Source organism: Balaenoptera physalus (genome assembly GCF_965194825.1).
Source record: "Balaenoptera physalus genome assembly, chromosome: 7".
Lineage (NCBI taxonomy): Eukaryota > Metazoa > Chordata > Mammalia > Artiodactyla > Balaenopteridae > Balaenoptera > Balaenoptera physalus.
Genome location: NC_138886.1, coordinates 17,751,532 through 17,767,847, shown reverse-complemented (window position 1 = coordinate 17,767,847; position 16,316 = coordinate 17,751,532). Strand labels below are relative to the sequence as shown.

General features: G+C 44.2%; 1 protein-coding gene across 3 annotated transcripts in view; it reads right to left on the bottom strand.

The window, feature by feature from the left end:
- Positions 1-16,316, bottom strand: part of ASTN2 (astrotactin 2) — an 897,588-nt gene that overhangs the window by 155,943 nt on the left and 725,329 nt on the right. For all 3 annotated transcript variants that reach the window (XM_082470412.1, XM_082470411.1, XM_082470413.1), the window contains one exon: positions 1,548-1,681. In XM_082470412.1, coding sequence (XP_082326538.1) covers positions 1,548-1,681 — 134 coding nt within the window. The remainder of the gene's footprint in view (positions 1-1,547; positions 1,682-16,316) is intronic.

Sequence of the window (16,316 nt, the reverse complement as noted above, 5' to 3'; positions counted from 1 at the left end):
AGGGGGGTGACAGGGAAGGTTGTTTGTTTGCCAGCCAGTACTGTCTGGGCCCCAAGAGTTTGCACAGGTCAAGATTAAAAGCACAGGATTCAGTCTGGCTTCAACCCGCCACCATACCCCTTGTGTAGACTTAGGCAATTAATTACACCTCTTTCAGCCTCCGTTTCCTTGTTCATAATGGGGATAAGAAAGAGCCACCTTTTGGATCAATGTGGAATCCAGTAAATTAATCCAAGTACACAGTATGTGCTCACAGCAAGTTGATTAGCTTTCCATTTGTTTAAACTATATTCTCAGTGATGCTTCGCTGTCAGTTAAACTGGCAGTGCCTTCAAACACAGTCATCTGCCAACCTCTCTGCCATTCTCTTCAATCCCCCAGTATATCAGTCAACGCTTTAATATCCTTAAATCAGTACTCCCTCACAGAGGGCAGCGATCCTGGGGAATCCTTTTACAAAGCAAGAAATAACGGAATGTTTGAAGGTGAGAACTGGGAGGGTCCTTTGAGAGACGAGGTGCAATCCCCTCATTTCATAGAAGGGGAAAGCAAAGCCCAGAAAAGGGGATGATCTGCACAAAGTCACGCAGCAAGCTGGGGACAGAACCGCGATGGTGACTTTGCTTGTCCCCAGCCCAGATGCCTCCTCTCTTTCCACTATGCCCGCTAACTCTGCAATGACTATTTTACAATGGATCCTCAGTATTGCCTCCTGCCCAGATCTCTTCTGCTCCTCACACCACTCTCCCTCTTAATCACACTGCCCCAGTCAAGATGACCTTCCTTTACTTCCTCAAGTGGTGAGCTTCCTGAGTCAGGGCTTTCCCATGGGCTCTGTCTTTTTCCTGAAACACGTCTGTTGCCATTTGCTGCCTGGCAAACTCTGACTCTAATTCAGGTCTTCTCAGAGCGGCTTCCCAGACTATCTCCCTCTCCTCCAACTAAAGCATCCCCTCTTTGTTCTGTCCATTAGCACATCTTTGTTCTTCTTTCATATTTTTATTATTTAAATGTTTACACGGTATCATCCTTTCCTGTTTTTGCTTTGACATCTGTCCCCCTCACTAAACGGTCAGTTCCCTAAGTGCACAGACTGTGCCTGTCTTGCTCATTAATGAATTCCCCAATGTCTGACACATAGCAGGTGTTCAAAACTTATTTGTTGAATGAATGAATAATATAAAGTTTCTTAGAAAAGGTCCTACACTTTCTTTATCTCAGTAGTCCCAGTGGTCAACACAGGAACTGGCAAAGCAGTAGTTAGTGCCCAGTAAACCTCTGCCGAATGGATGAGTGAAGAAAGTAATGATGGCTGGCTTGGCGCTATTAAAATAGCACACGCTGCAGTGTAAGTGTCTACCCCCGAGCCACGATTCCATTCTGCCAAAGCTCCCTGCTTTCTCAAAGAAGGAGGTAGGCCCCCAGAGACTTCAGGCATCTGGTGAAGCACCTTAGGAACAGAAGCAAGCCATGGCCTACACTGGCAGGACAAGAATATGAGTCCATGGAAAGGGGTGGCCAGAGGAAGAGGGGCCATACATACGTACACCGGCTGCGGGAGAGGGCTGCAGTTGGGGAGCCCACTGGCATCAAAGGCGCTGAGGTCACACCTGCACCAGTCATCGATCACATCCCCTTTCCCTGAGCACCAGTAGGAGCTCATCAGTGCACTCTTGAAGGCCTGGAATAAAGGAGGACAAAAGAGATGATTATGACAATGGTGGAGAGATGGAGAGTGAAGGTCCCAGTGGCCATGACAGTCATTGACCCAAGCTTCAGAGGAGCTCTCCTGGGCACAGGACACCATCTCTTGCATAAAGCCCCAGCATTCTACCACTGGGTTCTTCTGTTTTGAGCCATTCTCCACCCAATAGCCAGAAGGATCACTGAGACAGGATAGTAACAGCATCCATTGAGAACCTCCCCTGGGCCTGACACTCTACATATATTAACTTATTTCATCTTCAGTACCTCACACGATAGCTGTAATAAAAATTATCATTATTTCCCATTCTACAAACCGGAAAATTGGGGCACACAGAAGGTAAGTAATTTGTCTGAGGTTCATAGCTAGTAAGTGATGGAACTGAGATCTGATCCAAGACAGTCTGGCTCCAGAACCTGCCCTCCTTAACACCTTGCCACACTGCTTTTTGTAGAAATCTGACCACCTCACCACCACCCTGCTTCAAAACCTTCAGAGGCTCCCCACAGCCCTCAGGATAAAGTCTAAACTACTTGCTCTAGCTCCTGACCACCTTCTTAGTCTCATCTCTCACCACTCCTCTGATTTTCCTTTGCATGCTACCATCTACCCTCATGCAACCATTAAGATTTCCACCAACAGTGAATTCCTGCTTATGAAAAGTGTGCTCTACATCAGGAGACAGCAAAGTGTTTCTGCAAAGGACCAGACAGTAAATATTTCTGACTTTATGGCCAGGCAGTCTCTGCCACAATAACTTAACTCTGCCTTTGTAGCATGAAAGCGACACAGATTATACTTTAAATAAACGGGCATGCTTGTGTTCCAATAAAACTTTATTTACAAAGACAGCTGACAGGCTAGACTTGTTCTGAGGTACACTGTCTGCTGACCCTTGCTCTAAATGATGATTGATTGATTGATTGATTATTATTATTTTGGCTGTGTTGGGTCTTCATTGCTGCTGCACGGGCTTTCTCTAGTTGCGGTGAGCGGGGGCTACTCTGTGTTGTGGTGCACGGTCTTCTCATCGCGGTGGCTTCTCTTATTGCGGAGCACAGGCTCTAGGCGCGTGGGCTTCAGAAGTTGCGGAGCGTGGGCTCAGTAGTTGTGGCTCGTGGCCTCTAGAGCGCAGGCTCAGTAGTTGTGGCACATGGGCTTAGTTGCTCCACGGCATATGAGATCTTCCCGGACCAGGGCTCAAACCCATGTCCCCTGCATTGGCAGGCAGATTCTTAACCACTGTGCCACCAGGGAAGTCCCCTGATGTTCTATTTAATTGCAATGTGCTTCATTGTCTCTTTCTCTCTCTCTCTTTTTTTTGTTTTTTAATACATCTTGTCCTCTCTACTGGAATACTCAACCCCACCCCTACCTTGGAATCCACTTCACTCTTTCGGTCTCAGATGAAACCTTCTTTTCTATGGGAACCCTACCTTGACTTTCTTAAGCCTGGAATCAGGCTCCTCTTCTGGACACCACAACACACTAGACCACACCTAACCATCACATTCCCTTGCCTGTCTCACCCAACAGACTCTGATCCCACCAAGGGCACAGGCCATGCCTTGTTCACATGAGTGTTCCCATGGGACTGAGAACACTTATTCAGTCAATATTTACTGAATAAATGAACGGACACTGAAAAACTGATCATGAGGCTGAGGTTCAGATGTGCTTTATGCTTTCGTCACTCCATTTACACTGACATTTCAAGGCACTGGGGATTCAAAATGTTTGACAGCTCTTTTTCAAACTTGGGGATTCCAGAGAATGTTGATCTCTTACTCCTTTGCCAGGTAACAGACTACCTGCTTGCTTTCTTTTTTCTTTTAATTATTATTATTATTTTTTATTTTCTGTGTACTTTTCAAACTAAAGGTTCACAAAACCTACTACCAAGGACACTTGATTACCCAGGTGACACTTTTTCCATCTTGCATTGCTTTTTTGTTTTTTATTTATTTATTTATTTTTGGCTGCACTGGGTCTTTGTTGCTGCATGCCGGCTTTCTCTAGTTGTGGCGAGCGGGGGCTACTCTTCATTGCGGTGCGTGGGCTTCTCATTGTGGTGGCTTCTCTTGTTGCAGAGTACGAGCTCTAGGCACGTAGGCTTCAGTAGTTGTAGCACACATGTTCAGTAGTTGTGACTCGCGGGCTCTAGAGCACAGGTTCAGTAGTTGTGGTGCACAGGCTTAGCTGCTCTACAGCATGTGGGATCTTCCCAGACCAGGGCTCGAACCTGTGTCCCCTGCATTGGCAGGCGGATTCTTAACCACTGCGCCACCAGGGAAGCCCTCCATCTTGCATTGTTGACAAGACTCAACTACAGCATGCTTGTGTAAAGTGGGTCTGGGGTCTGCCTCCTTAGCCAGAATACAGATCTAGAAGGAGAACATGTGTATCAAGGACACTACTGTGTAAGCCACCAACACATTCCTCTCAGTGCCTCTGGTGAGAAGGCTCCGATTATTCCTGCCATATGTCCTTACTCATATCCTCTCCAAGGGGTGAACAAATGATCTAATTTCTCCTGAATTAAGAACAGTGACCCAAAGAAATAAAAAAGAATTATAAGAGCTAATGTTCATGAAGCACCTAATTACACAGTGGAAGGTACTTTAAGGGCATTAAAGTGTAATTCTCACAATAGTCCTGAGAAACAGATACTGTGATCTTCATTCACAGGTGAGAACTAGGAACCTGAACAGTGAAGAAATATTCCCAAGATCACACAGCAAGCAAATGATGGAAGCAGAATCCCAGCCCAGATCTCTGTGACTCCCAAGCATAGGTCTTTTCTATTTAACCACTCAGGACAGTGGGGTTGACTCCAAGTAGGATTGCCAGATTCAGTAAATAAAAATACAGGATGCCCAGTTAAATTCACATTCCAAATAAACAACTTTTTTTAGTATAAATATATCCCATTCAGTGTTTGCATATAAATTATGTGGGCCAGAGTCTGGCAAACAATAATAGCACTGTTCTTACAACAAGTTAGAACCTATGTTAGGAACAACATAGGTTCTCCTACTGGCACCAGAGGGGGCACTCTCATGAGGGCAGAAACCAGATGGGATAGGTCATGCTGACTGACAGACTTTCTTCTCCCTCCATTTGCCGGTTCCCTCTGATTTAAATTAACATATACAACTGCTCGTGGTTTAAGATTCTGTAACATCTCCAGCTAGAGCTAAGGGCTTAATTATCATAATGGTGAAATCCAGGGCCATGGGTGAAAGTGACACAGATGGTAAGAGATTGCCTTGGACTCCAGCAAGGGGAGGAGAGAGAACATCCTGTTTTGTGTACGTGTTTTGTTTTTGCGTGTGTGCGTGTGCGCACGTGTGTGTGTGTGTGTGTGGTTTTTGTAATCAATAGTCACTGGAGCTTGTGAAAAACAAAACAGGAAATCTCTCTGGACTTTGTGAGTTTCACCATCCAAGCAGCTCTTGGGAAGAAACATCGCCTGTGAGTCTCCACATCCACTGGCTCTTTCCCAAACCCTGAGGAACAGAACGGGGACTGCAGCAGTGGCCAGGCAAACCGTGGATAGAGCTCAAACACACCCTGATAAAAGGCCTACATCAAACAGGGAGCCCTCGCAAGGCAGCAGAAGCCAGCATGCATCAGCCCAGGTTCACTCTTTTCTTACATCTCCAGTCCTTGCAACACTCCATCCCGAATCCAAATAGATCCCAAGGGAGGAACAGCATAGAATGTTCCAGCTTCCAGGGACTCCATAAATCATCTAAGTGAATCTGTTTTACAGATGCACATACAGTGGCCCAGAAATGCTAGTTGGCTGGCCCAAGGTGATAGAGCAACTTTGTGGTGAAATGACTCGATTCCTCCATTTAATCCTCAAAATTACCCTTTGAGATGGGTGTCCTATTCCCATTCACAGACACATGGCGGAGTAGGATTTGAACTGAAGTTCGTCTGAATTCTGGCAGGCTGGACTTTCCCAGGTCGCACAGGAACTATAAATGCCAAGATTTCATCCAAAACATCCTTTTCAGCTGTTCTGCTTGTATCACGTGCTTATGTGTTGTTTGTTGTGTGCATGTGTGTGTGCCTGTGTGTGTTCTCAGAGGAAAATGAAACCTTACACTAGAGGCATTGTTGACTCCTAGCTTTTGAAAACGTGAAGGCACTTAAGAAACAAATCCTGTACTTAATACAGGGCTAAAGGCTACATTTGCATGGTCATTGGTTTTCATGACAATGAAGGTTTGCATTTCCACTACTAGCGAATGCTTCCAACTTCTGGCTAATTAGCTAGCAAACCAAGCCCCTCAGGATGAGAAAACAGCCACAAAAAATGTTAAGCAATCAAAATAAACTAGGATTTATTCTTGACTCTACTGTTACTTCCCTAATTGAACTTTGCATAAGTTGTTTCTCTAGTTAAGCCTCAATTTGTCCATCTGTAAAATGAGGACACAGAGGTTTTATTTTGGAGGGTTTAATTAACTGAACTTCCTCCTCCATACTACATGCCATCTAGATGCTGAGAAAGACGATGGACTAGACCCAGTCACTAACTTCAAAGGATCCACAGTCTAGCGATGAAGACGCACACAATTACAATTAATATGGTTCAAATGCTGTGAAGTAACATGCAGGAGGTTATGGGAATACAAAGGAAGAGGACTTTCCAGCTCTAAAAATTTTGACAATGTCTTGGGAATCTTAAACTTCAAGTTAACACTCCGTATTTGATTAAGATAGATTCTTGGGACCATCTATACAGAATGCCACTAAGCCTACGAATTAAATTCCGTACTCTATACTTACAATGACTATTTTTTACACTGAAAAATTATACTCAGGGGCTGACATCAAGTCTGCTATTTTTGATACTGAGATGGTTCTGCTTTGTATAACCAAAAAGATGCCCTGAAGTCCTCACTCAAAGCTTCATGAATCTGTTGTCTTCAGTACTAATAAGCTTGGTCAGGTGGTGCTCAACCCATACCAATTGAGGAGACGAAAGGCCCTCTGGAGAAAGAAACAGATTACCTTTTTACCACCAGGCTTCCTTTCAGTACCTAACGTAGTATCTAGCAGATAACATAAGTCAGCCAATATTTGTTAAATTGAATTAAAAATTCACATGGAATGCTGAATGAAATGAACCAAGTTTATAAATGATATCATAAAGCCAGGAAAATGTGTGTGTGTGATGCTCTCCTTCCTCAAGATTACTTGTATCTCCCACGTCAGTGAAGGGCACTCCCATCAATTTGGTGCCTCCAGACAGAAACTGAGGGTTACCCTGGGCTCCTCCCTCTACCTCATAACAGCTTTCAAACCAACTTCTCTCCCCCGGCCCCATGGCTGTCTCCTGGGTGCAGGTTAGTAATGCCTCTTCTCTAGGCAATTGTCATAGCCCCTGGACTGGCCTTCCAGCTCCAGTCTTTTCCAGCACATCCTCTCCCAGCTTTCTAAAACGTCACTGCCTATTTCACCCCCTTGCTTGCACCCCTTCAAATACTCCACCACCTTCTGGTTGAAGCCTCTACTTCTTAATCTGATTTCAAAGTCCTCTGTTGTTCAGCCTGTGGCTTTTCTCCCATCTTCTCCTTACTGTTCCTACTCTGTGCTGTAGCACATACCATCTTATAGGAGTGCACTGCTTCATACCAAGCCTTTGCTCATGCTGTGCCTTTGTCTAAAATGCCCTTTCCCCACTTATGTTTCCTTGCTGAAATCCAGGAAACTTTTTGTCCACCAGGACCCTGTCACTTGAGAGGTTCTGTCTCTCTCCTCTCGTTCAATTTTTGCACATGTCACAGTCCCTTGCAATTTGCTTGTTTATGTGTACTTCTTGCTTATCAGACTGGGAACTCCTCCAGGCCAAGGTAATATACTTGATTCATCTCTCTCTCCCCAGCTCCAATCAAAAGAGTCAACACATTGTAGGGTCCCCAAAATATGTGTTAAATGCCATAGATATATGTAATAGGATGCTCGCCCAAAGAATAAACTTGCATACTTGCTGGGGTTTTTTTTCCAGCAAAAGAGATGACATAAGTGCAATTGGTCACCTTAAAAAGACTAAATTCCTTGATGTCGCTGAGAAGGGGTCAGGGTGGTGTACGGAAGTAGAATCCCTTTTGGAGGCATTTGGGATTACTGCTTGGAGGAGAGTAGGTTGGTAGTTCTTTGCCCAGGAAGCACTTGGGTCTAAAATAACATGCTCCTATGTTCCTAGAGAGAGATGGGAGGAAGGGAAGTGGGTGACATTCTAGTTTTGTAGGAAGACTAATTCCTGAGCCCATGCTGACCACATTTGATTGGTCAGGAGGGACTAGGATTGATGAACATAGAAGGGTTGAAGAGGACATCATAGCAGTGCTTGTGCAGAGGCAGAAATAGTGGTCTATAGCCTGGCCTGGACCTCTCGGATAGGACCTACCTGAGCCACCTGCCATTCAGTCATCAGCACACCCCCTAGAGTGGCTATAGGAGATGCCAATCACTCCTTGCCCTGGTAGTTATAGGAGTTGGAGACCAGGGGCTGGAGCCCCCATTCTTTGGGAAAAAAATAAGTAATGCTGGTGTGTCCTGACAGTGAGGAGATTAACCGGTCATCTCGTTACAAATCAATGACCGCATACTTAAGCGGCATGTGTGAGAACATTTGGGAAGAGAAGTGGGTAATGTTAGTTGACTTAAGACTTCTTATTCCCAAACAGAGCAGGAAGGCAGGTGTGGTGACTTTAAAACATGACCCTAAATATCTTTGACATTTCCCTCACCATGAGGCGGGATCCAGGTTCTCTCCCCTTGAGTCTGGGCTCTACAATTGCTTGACCAAAATAAGTACGGCTGCTTCAATTTCTGGGCTCAGGCCTTAAGAAACTGGCAGCTTCCACATCATGTCTCTTGGAATGCTCACTCTTAGAGCCCAGCCACCATGCTGTGAGGAAGCCCAGACCACATGGAAAGGCCACATGTAGGTATTCCAGGCAACAGACCTAGCTGAGGACCCAGCCAACAGCCAAGGTCATCTGCCAGACGGGTGAGCCATAGACACCTGCTGACTGCAGCCACATGAGGGAACCAGGTCAGAAGTGCCCAGCTCAGCCCAGTCAACCCCCAGATCATTAAAGACAATAATAAAATGATCATTGTTTTAAGCCACCAATTTTGGGGATTGCATAGGAATGAATAACTGGAACAGCAGGTAATTCACTTCTGAATAATCCTGAAAGATTACTTAGAAGAGGTAGCAACTAGGGAGCAGCTGATCAAAGGGAAGTAGACACCTTAAATTACATACTTATCCCAGGAGTTAGAGGGCTCTGAGGTGCATACACACCTACTCATTGCCCCAGATCCCTGGCATTTCAGACCGGAAAGAGTCCTGAAAGGTGAAACTGGCCTTCACAACTTTGCACAGACTAAGGGGCTCAAAAGGAAAAGCGACCTGTCCAAGTTTACACCACAAGAATCTGGCAGAGAATAAACTAAGTTTTTCATATCAATTAACATTCACTATACAAGGCTGCTTACCTTTGGAACTGGCTTCAAGCCACTAATTTGTTATGCTTTTAGATAGGAAACAAACATAATAGCAACATTTACTGAGAATGTCATAAGCATTTTAATACACATTATCTCATTCAATCCTGTCAATAGCCTTATGAAGCAGATTCTGCTATTACCATCCCCATGTCACAGGTGAAGAAACTGAGGTCTGAAGGGTGAAACAACCTATTCAAAGTCACCCAGCTAAAAAGTGGTAGAACAAGGATTTGAACTCAGGTCATTTGATCCTACCATCATGAACAATATTCTCACTAACTAGAGGATATTAGTAACAGCACTTAACACTTATTGAGTGCTTACTACAAGCCAAGCACTGTTCTAAACACTTTATATGTATTCCTTCTCACAACAACCCTAAGTACTTTAGACATATTAACTCATTTAATTCTCCCAACAACCTGTGAGGTAGGCATGATTATTATGTTCCATTTTACATTTATGCCCAAGATCCTAGGGCTAGTGAGTGGCACAGCCAGGATTTCAACCCAGGGAGTCTGGTTCTAGAGTCTGTGCTCTGAAATGCAAAGCCTCCAAACACACAATCCATTTTTTAAAAAAATGTTATTTATGTCCCTGATTCCCCCCACCTTTAGCATATATTGAGATTTTTCACTGTACCTATGGGAATGGGCCAATGAAAATGCTATAGGTAACTGCCATTTACATTTAAGTCAAACGTGAGCAATGTTATATAGTTCAATGTAATAGAAGCCTCAGGAGTGAATAAAGTCTCACAGGAAGAGGCTACAGAGCTCAGACACAAGAATCCCAGGGAACTCTAACATTTTCTGCCTAACTTGCTGTGTGACCTCTGTAAGTCATTTACCCTCTCTGGGCCTTATTATCACCTGTATTTTCTTCAACTTGGACATACATTCCACAGCATTGCTGGTTCTAATCATTTTCTGATTTGTGTTCTGGAATTTGCTTTTTCTCAAAGCTGTCCACAATTTTCCCACCCCCTTTAAAACTTCTCATCCCAGATATACTGCCTGGGATCCTTAAAAATTCATGCCAGTAGGCAAAACCATGGGGACAGTAAAAGGATCCGTGGTTGGCAGGGGTTGGGGGAAGGGAAGGATGAATAGGGGGAGTGCAGAGGATTTTAGGGCAGTTAATCTATTCTGTATGATACTATCACGGTAGATACACATCATTATACATTTGTCAAAACTCACAGAGTGCACACCAAGAGTGAACTTTCATGTAAACTTTGGACTTTGGGTGATAATGATGTGTCAGTGTCAGTTCATTGACTGTAACAAATGCATTACTGTGGTGTGGGAGGATGATGATGGGGAGGACTCTGGGGGGGGTGGGGCGGGGAGTGTATGGGGACTCTTTGCACTTTACACTGGGATGTTGCTGGGAACCTAAAACTTCTCTTAAAAATAAAGCCTATTTTTAAAACTCCTGCCAGAACACTCTATGACATAAATCACAGCAAGATCCTTTTTGACCCACCTTCTAGAGAAATGGAAATAAAAACAAATATAAACAAATGGGACCTAATGAAACTTAAAAGCTTTTGCACAGCAAAGGAAACCATAAACAAGACAAAAAGACAACCATCAGAATGGGAGAAAATATTTGCATATGAAGCAACTGACAAAGGATTAATCTCCAAAATTTACAAGCAGCTCATGCAGCTCAATATCAAAAAACCAAACAACCCAATCCAAAAATGGGCAGAAGACCTAAATAGACATTTCTCCAAAGAAGATATACAGATTGCCAATAAACACATGAAAGGATGCTCAGCATCACTAATCATTAGAGAAATGCAAATCAAAACTACAATGAGGTATCACCTCACACAGGTCAGAATGGCCATCATCAAAAAATCTATAAACAATAAATGCTGGAGAAGGTGTAGAGAAAAGGGAACCCTCTTGCACTGTTGGTGGGAATGTAAATTGATACAGCCACTATGGAGAACAGTATGGAGGTTCCTTAAAAAACTAAAAATAGAACTACCATACCACCCAGCAATCCCACTCCTGGGCATATACCCTGAGAAAACCATAATTCAAAAAGAGTCATGTACCACAATGTTCATTGCAGCTCTATTTACAATAGCCAGGATACGGAAGCAACCTAAGTGTCCATCGACAGATGAATGGATAAAGAAGATGTGGCACATATATACAATGTAATATTACTCAGCCATAAAAAGAAACAAAATTGAGTTATTTGTAGTGAGGTGGACGGACATAGAGTCTGTCATACAGAGTGAAGTAAGCCAGAAAGAGAAAAACAAATACCGTATACTAACACATATATATGGAATCTAAAAAAAAAAAATGGTTCTGAAGAACCTAGGGGCAGGACAGGAATAAAGACGCAGACATAGAGAATGGACTTGAGGACATGGGGAGGGGGAAGGGTAAGCTGGGACGAAGTGAGAGAGTGGCATGGATATATATACACTACCAAATGTAAAATAGATAGCTAGTGGGAAGCAGCCGCATAGCACAGGGAGATCAGCTCCATGCTTTGTGACCACCTAGAGGGGTGGGATAGGGAGGGTGGGAGGGAGACACAAGAGGGAGGAGATATGGGGATATATGTATATGTAGAGCTGATTCACTTTGTTATAAAGCAGAAACTAACACACCCTTGTAAAGCTATTATACTCCAATAAAGAGGTTAAAAAAAAAAAAAAAACTCCTGCCAGTTAACATCTCTGTAGAAGAGGCCCCACAGACGATGAGCACGCCATTGATGGTTTGTGAGCAAAGCGGGGAGTGAGATGAAGAGGAGAGACACCCATTACGCATTTCTTTACTCTAGGTCTGGTGCTGGGATGTCTGTCTCTTAGCTCCTGTAAGACTCCTAGCAACCTGTGGATATGGCAGCTCTTACTGTTCCCAGTAATCCGAACAGATGAGCAAATGTAGGGTCAGAGAAGAGATACCAGCCCAGGTCCCCCAGATTGAATGCAGCAGAGCAGAGGGCCTCTAACTCTGAATCCCAAGCTTTGCCCCCTGACCTCCCTTACCCTACCCCTCAGTTTCAGCCTCTGAGTTAGATCCCCCCCACTCACAAGGCCACACAGTAAAGGAATACTAATAGGCAAGGACCCATTTCCTTATGAGAAATTGTGCAGCTCAGTCTAGGGCTCTATAAATCACAGGAACGACACCTAATTTCCCCTGTCAGGATAAAGTTTGCTTTTCAAGCCATTCTCGCCTGAATGATGAGAGCCTGACAAAACAGCTTGTTAATGTGGGCGACAGGGGGAAGACGTTTAGGGGCAGCCAAACCCCTTCTTGCCACACTTACCTCTGCTAATGAAAAAATATTAGAGAAATAAATACACAACCCACTGAGACGTTCCTACACAGGGCTCTGTCAGCTGTCTGTTTCCCAAGATGTACAGAGACAGGATGATACAGTTATATGATCCTCAGGCAAGGAGCTATTTTTCTTGTCAGTTCACTCCATATTTTAGCTCCCATCCATCTCACGTAGAGGATGAAGTGCTGGGTTTTAAAGCATTAAAAATAACAGGGAGCATTTTTGAGCAAACCTGTATGTCACACACAGTGCTCAGTGTTTGACATGAGGAGGCATTTCATTTGCACAGCAATGCCATGATTCGGGTACCTCTATCACTCCCATTACACAGAAGATGAGACTGAGGCCCCAGGGAGTCTGGGTTCCTTGCCTGTGTCACATAGCCAATATTTGGCAGAGCAAAATTCAAACTTAAATGTGTCAAATTCCAAAGCCTAAATGTTTTACCACTGTGAGATTATTTAATCCTCATAATATGCCCGTATATTAGGTTGCATTGTCTCCATGCAATCTTCGAAAAAGTTGAAACTTTAAAAAGATTTGGGGACTTCCCTGGTGGTCCAATGTTTAAGACTCCGTGCTCCCAATGCAGGGGGCCTGGGTTCGATCCCTGGTCGGGGAACTAGATCCCGCATGCATATCGCAACTAAAGATCCCCGCACACCGCAATGAAGATCCCACAGGCCGAAACTAAGACCCAGTGCAGCCAAATTAATTAATTAATTGGCCTCGTGTGATCAGGTGACTTGCACAATGTCACCAACCTAGGGTGACTCAGATTCAAACACATCACCTCCTGCCACCATGCTTTTTATACCCTATTTTCCAGCTATGCTTTCTCACCTCTCACCTCTTACATGCTATTTTCTCTCCTTGGAACACTCTTCCCCCATCCAATAATTTCCCCCACTGACCAGCCCATCAGCTCTCAGCTTGGAGACCACCTCTTGCAGTCCCTGGTCCCTGGGATAGACCCCTTCCTTTGTAACACATCTCTTCCCACCTTCCCCTATCACAAAACTTATTTTCCTGTGTTGTATTTTATTGTCTGTGTCATTGCTTGTCTGTCTCTCCTCTTAGACTGTACAAATTGAGGTTGAAGCCCTGTCTACTTTGTTTACCATTTAATCCCTCGTGCCTGACAGAGTAGGGGCCCAGTAATTGATTAATCAATTGGTCTGTCATAAGTTAATTAATGTTAAGAACCCTAATCCTGTCACATCTCTGTCCCTTTGCCTCCTGTTGGCCTTAGCTTGGAAGAGTTCTCCTTTGCCTGGGGCCTCAGGATAATCCTGGGCTCTTAACCTCTGCCATGCTCCTACCGGATGCTCACTTTACTCCTGAGACCAGCCCAGGAGATCTAAGAGCCAAAGTTCTTGACCCAGAAACCTTCCACACCCTCCAGTAAAATATGGAAGGGCTTTTGAGCTTTTTGTACAAAGCATCCCAAAGATCAGAAGGAACAAGTGCAAAATTACTTTGAAGACTCTTTCTTAAATATTTATGCAAATGACACTCTGCAATAGACTTTGATTGCTTTTAATATTAAAACAATGGAGTTTTTCCCAAGGTGTTTCTCATAGTATGATTCCTGGCCCTCTTGCCTCATTAATGGCCTGAAACACTTATTAGAAATTCAGATTCCCAGGCCAAACTCAGACCCACTGAATCGGAATCTTGGGAGAGGTGCTACAGAACCCATGATTGAATACACTCCCAAGTGATTCTTAGGTATTATTAAGTTCAAGAATCTCTGATCTCTTTATCCTGTGGCTTTAGATATATCCTGGCATATCATAGTGTACCCCCCTGAGTCAGGGTACTTCAGTTTGAGAATAAAAACTGACAGGATTTTTAATAGATACCCTTCAGGTTATAAGATACAAGGGATGGTTTGGTGTGCATATTTGAACTAAATAAAAATAACCCTGTTGCTTTGGCCAAGAGTAGTGGGACCAAAACTGGCCCAAATTGGAACAATCACATGTTTTCCCTGGGAATTTAGATTCAAATGTTCATTGGTCTCTCTGAGTGCTTGAACTGGTATGAGATGCAAGGCTAGACTTGGCTAGGCTGGGCTTGTCATGTTGAGCCACATGGATGGAAAGCAGAAAAGGTGGGAGGCGGGGGAGGAAGGAAAGAGAAAGAGAGAGAGAGAGAGAGAGAGTGAGAGAGAGTGAGAGAGAGGGAGAGAGAGGGAGAGAGAGAGAGAGACCAATCAATTGCAGAGGGAAACAGAATGTCAGGCTCCAGGATTACTGCTGACAGTGGCTTCCTGGATGCTGGTAGCTCAGCTGTGCTCTCTGTCCTTGAGTTACATGAGAGATCACTGTATCATTATAATAATTTCTCCATTTTTTGCTTAGACTGTTTCAGTGGGTTTCTCTTTTTACCAGTAAAAGAGCTATGACTGAGACAAGTATAAAGATTCTGTTTCCTAGCCTGGCACACAGGGCCCTTCACACAGTGATGCCACACAATCTCCCTAGCTCATCTCCCATGACTATAGTCTTCCTTGGTCCTACATACCATCTACATTAAACCACCTGCCATGGACCAGATAGGCGACACACTTTGATGCCACTGTGTCTTTGCACATGGTTTCCCTCAGCCTATAATGCCTTTACTCCATTCTACCTTTGATCAAACCATACTCATTATTTAAGACCCACTACAACTGCAATCTTCTCTGGAAACTCTTTTCTGATTTTCCAACAGAACTGAAGGCCTCCACTGCACCTTGGACAACACATCTGTTAGTGAACCGCAATATTTTATAGAACTATTTATTTGCATATCTGTCTTCTCTACTGAACTTTGAGTTCTTTGCCTTATTTTATCAGAAGCTCCTGCACAAGGCCTGACCCAAAGAAGGTACTCCATAAATGTCTGTTGTATGAGTAAGTGTTGCATGAATGAGTGGTAAATTCTGAGGATTAGAAGACTGAGAGCTCTTTGGATGTCTAATCTATGTTATCCTAGTAGACCTGCTCAGTCATCAGGGCAATAGATTGTGTTTACATTGTTCCAAACTGTCTCCAGACCATTTGTCCTGCCTGTCACTGAGCTGATAGCAATTGTGAAAGTGATGAATGAGCAATAGGAAACATCAGTTATAACTCCAGGGAGAAGACACAGCCATATCAGTAGCCTCATACATCTAATCGTGAGTCATCTTCCCAAGGCATCTTGCCCTGTGACCTTGAACTGCCAAGGGCTTCTCAGTCCTGTACAAATCCAAGTTCTTCAGAGGATGGCTCCTCCTCTCAGCCTGTCTCCTACAAGTCATTGCTCCTGGCCCGCTCAGTCCTGGAGGGGGAAACTTGGATGGAACTCACACACTTTTCCCAAGGGAAGCCTTTAGCCAAGGATCCCAGCCCCACCCAATAGACAAGACCTGTCTTCTAAGGCCTGCTGTCCTTTGACAGATAGTAACTCCTCTCCCCTGTGGTGAGAACATCTGGAGATGACGGGCAGGTGGGAAGGTTTCAAGTGGAGGATCTGTCCAAGATTGTGGAGTTTATGTTGCTAAATGCTAGCTTAAGCTAGTGGTGAGTTCCTGAGTAAAGGACTGCAAAATTTCCCTTCTGTGGCCACTGGTGACCTCATTTTTCCAGTACACCCATTTTCCCTTAGGAGGCATCTGAAGGAGGTAGTCTCTCCAGCTGGTGGGGCTTCCATGGTTGGGCCTGTGGGTAGGGGCAGGGAAAGAAAGGTCGGAGGAGAGGAGGGGACATGCTGTCTAGAC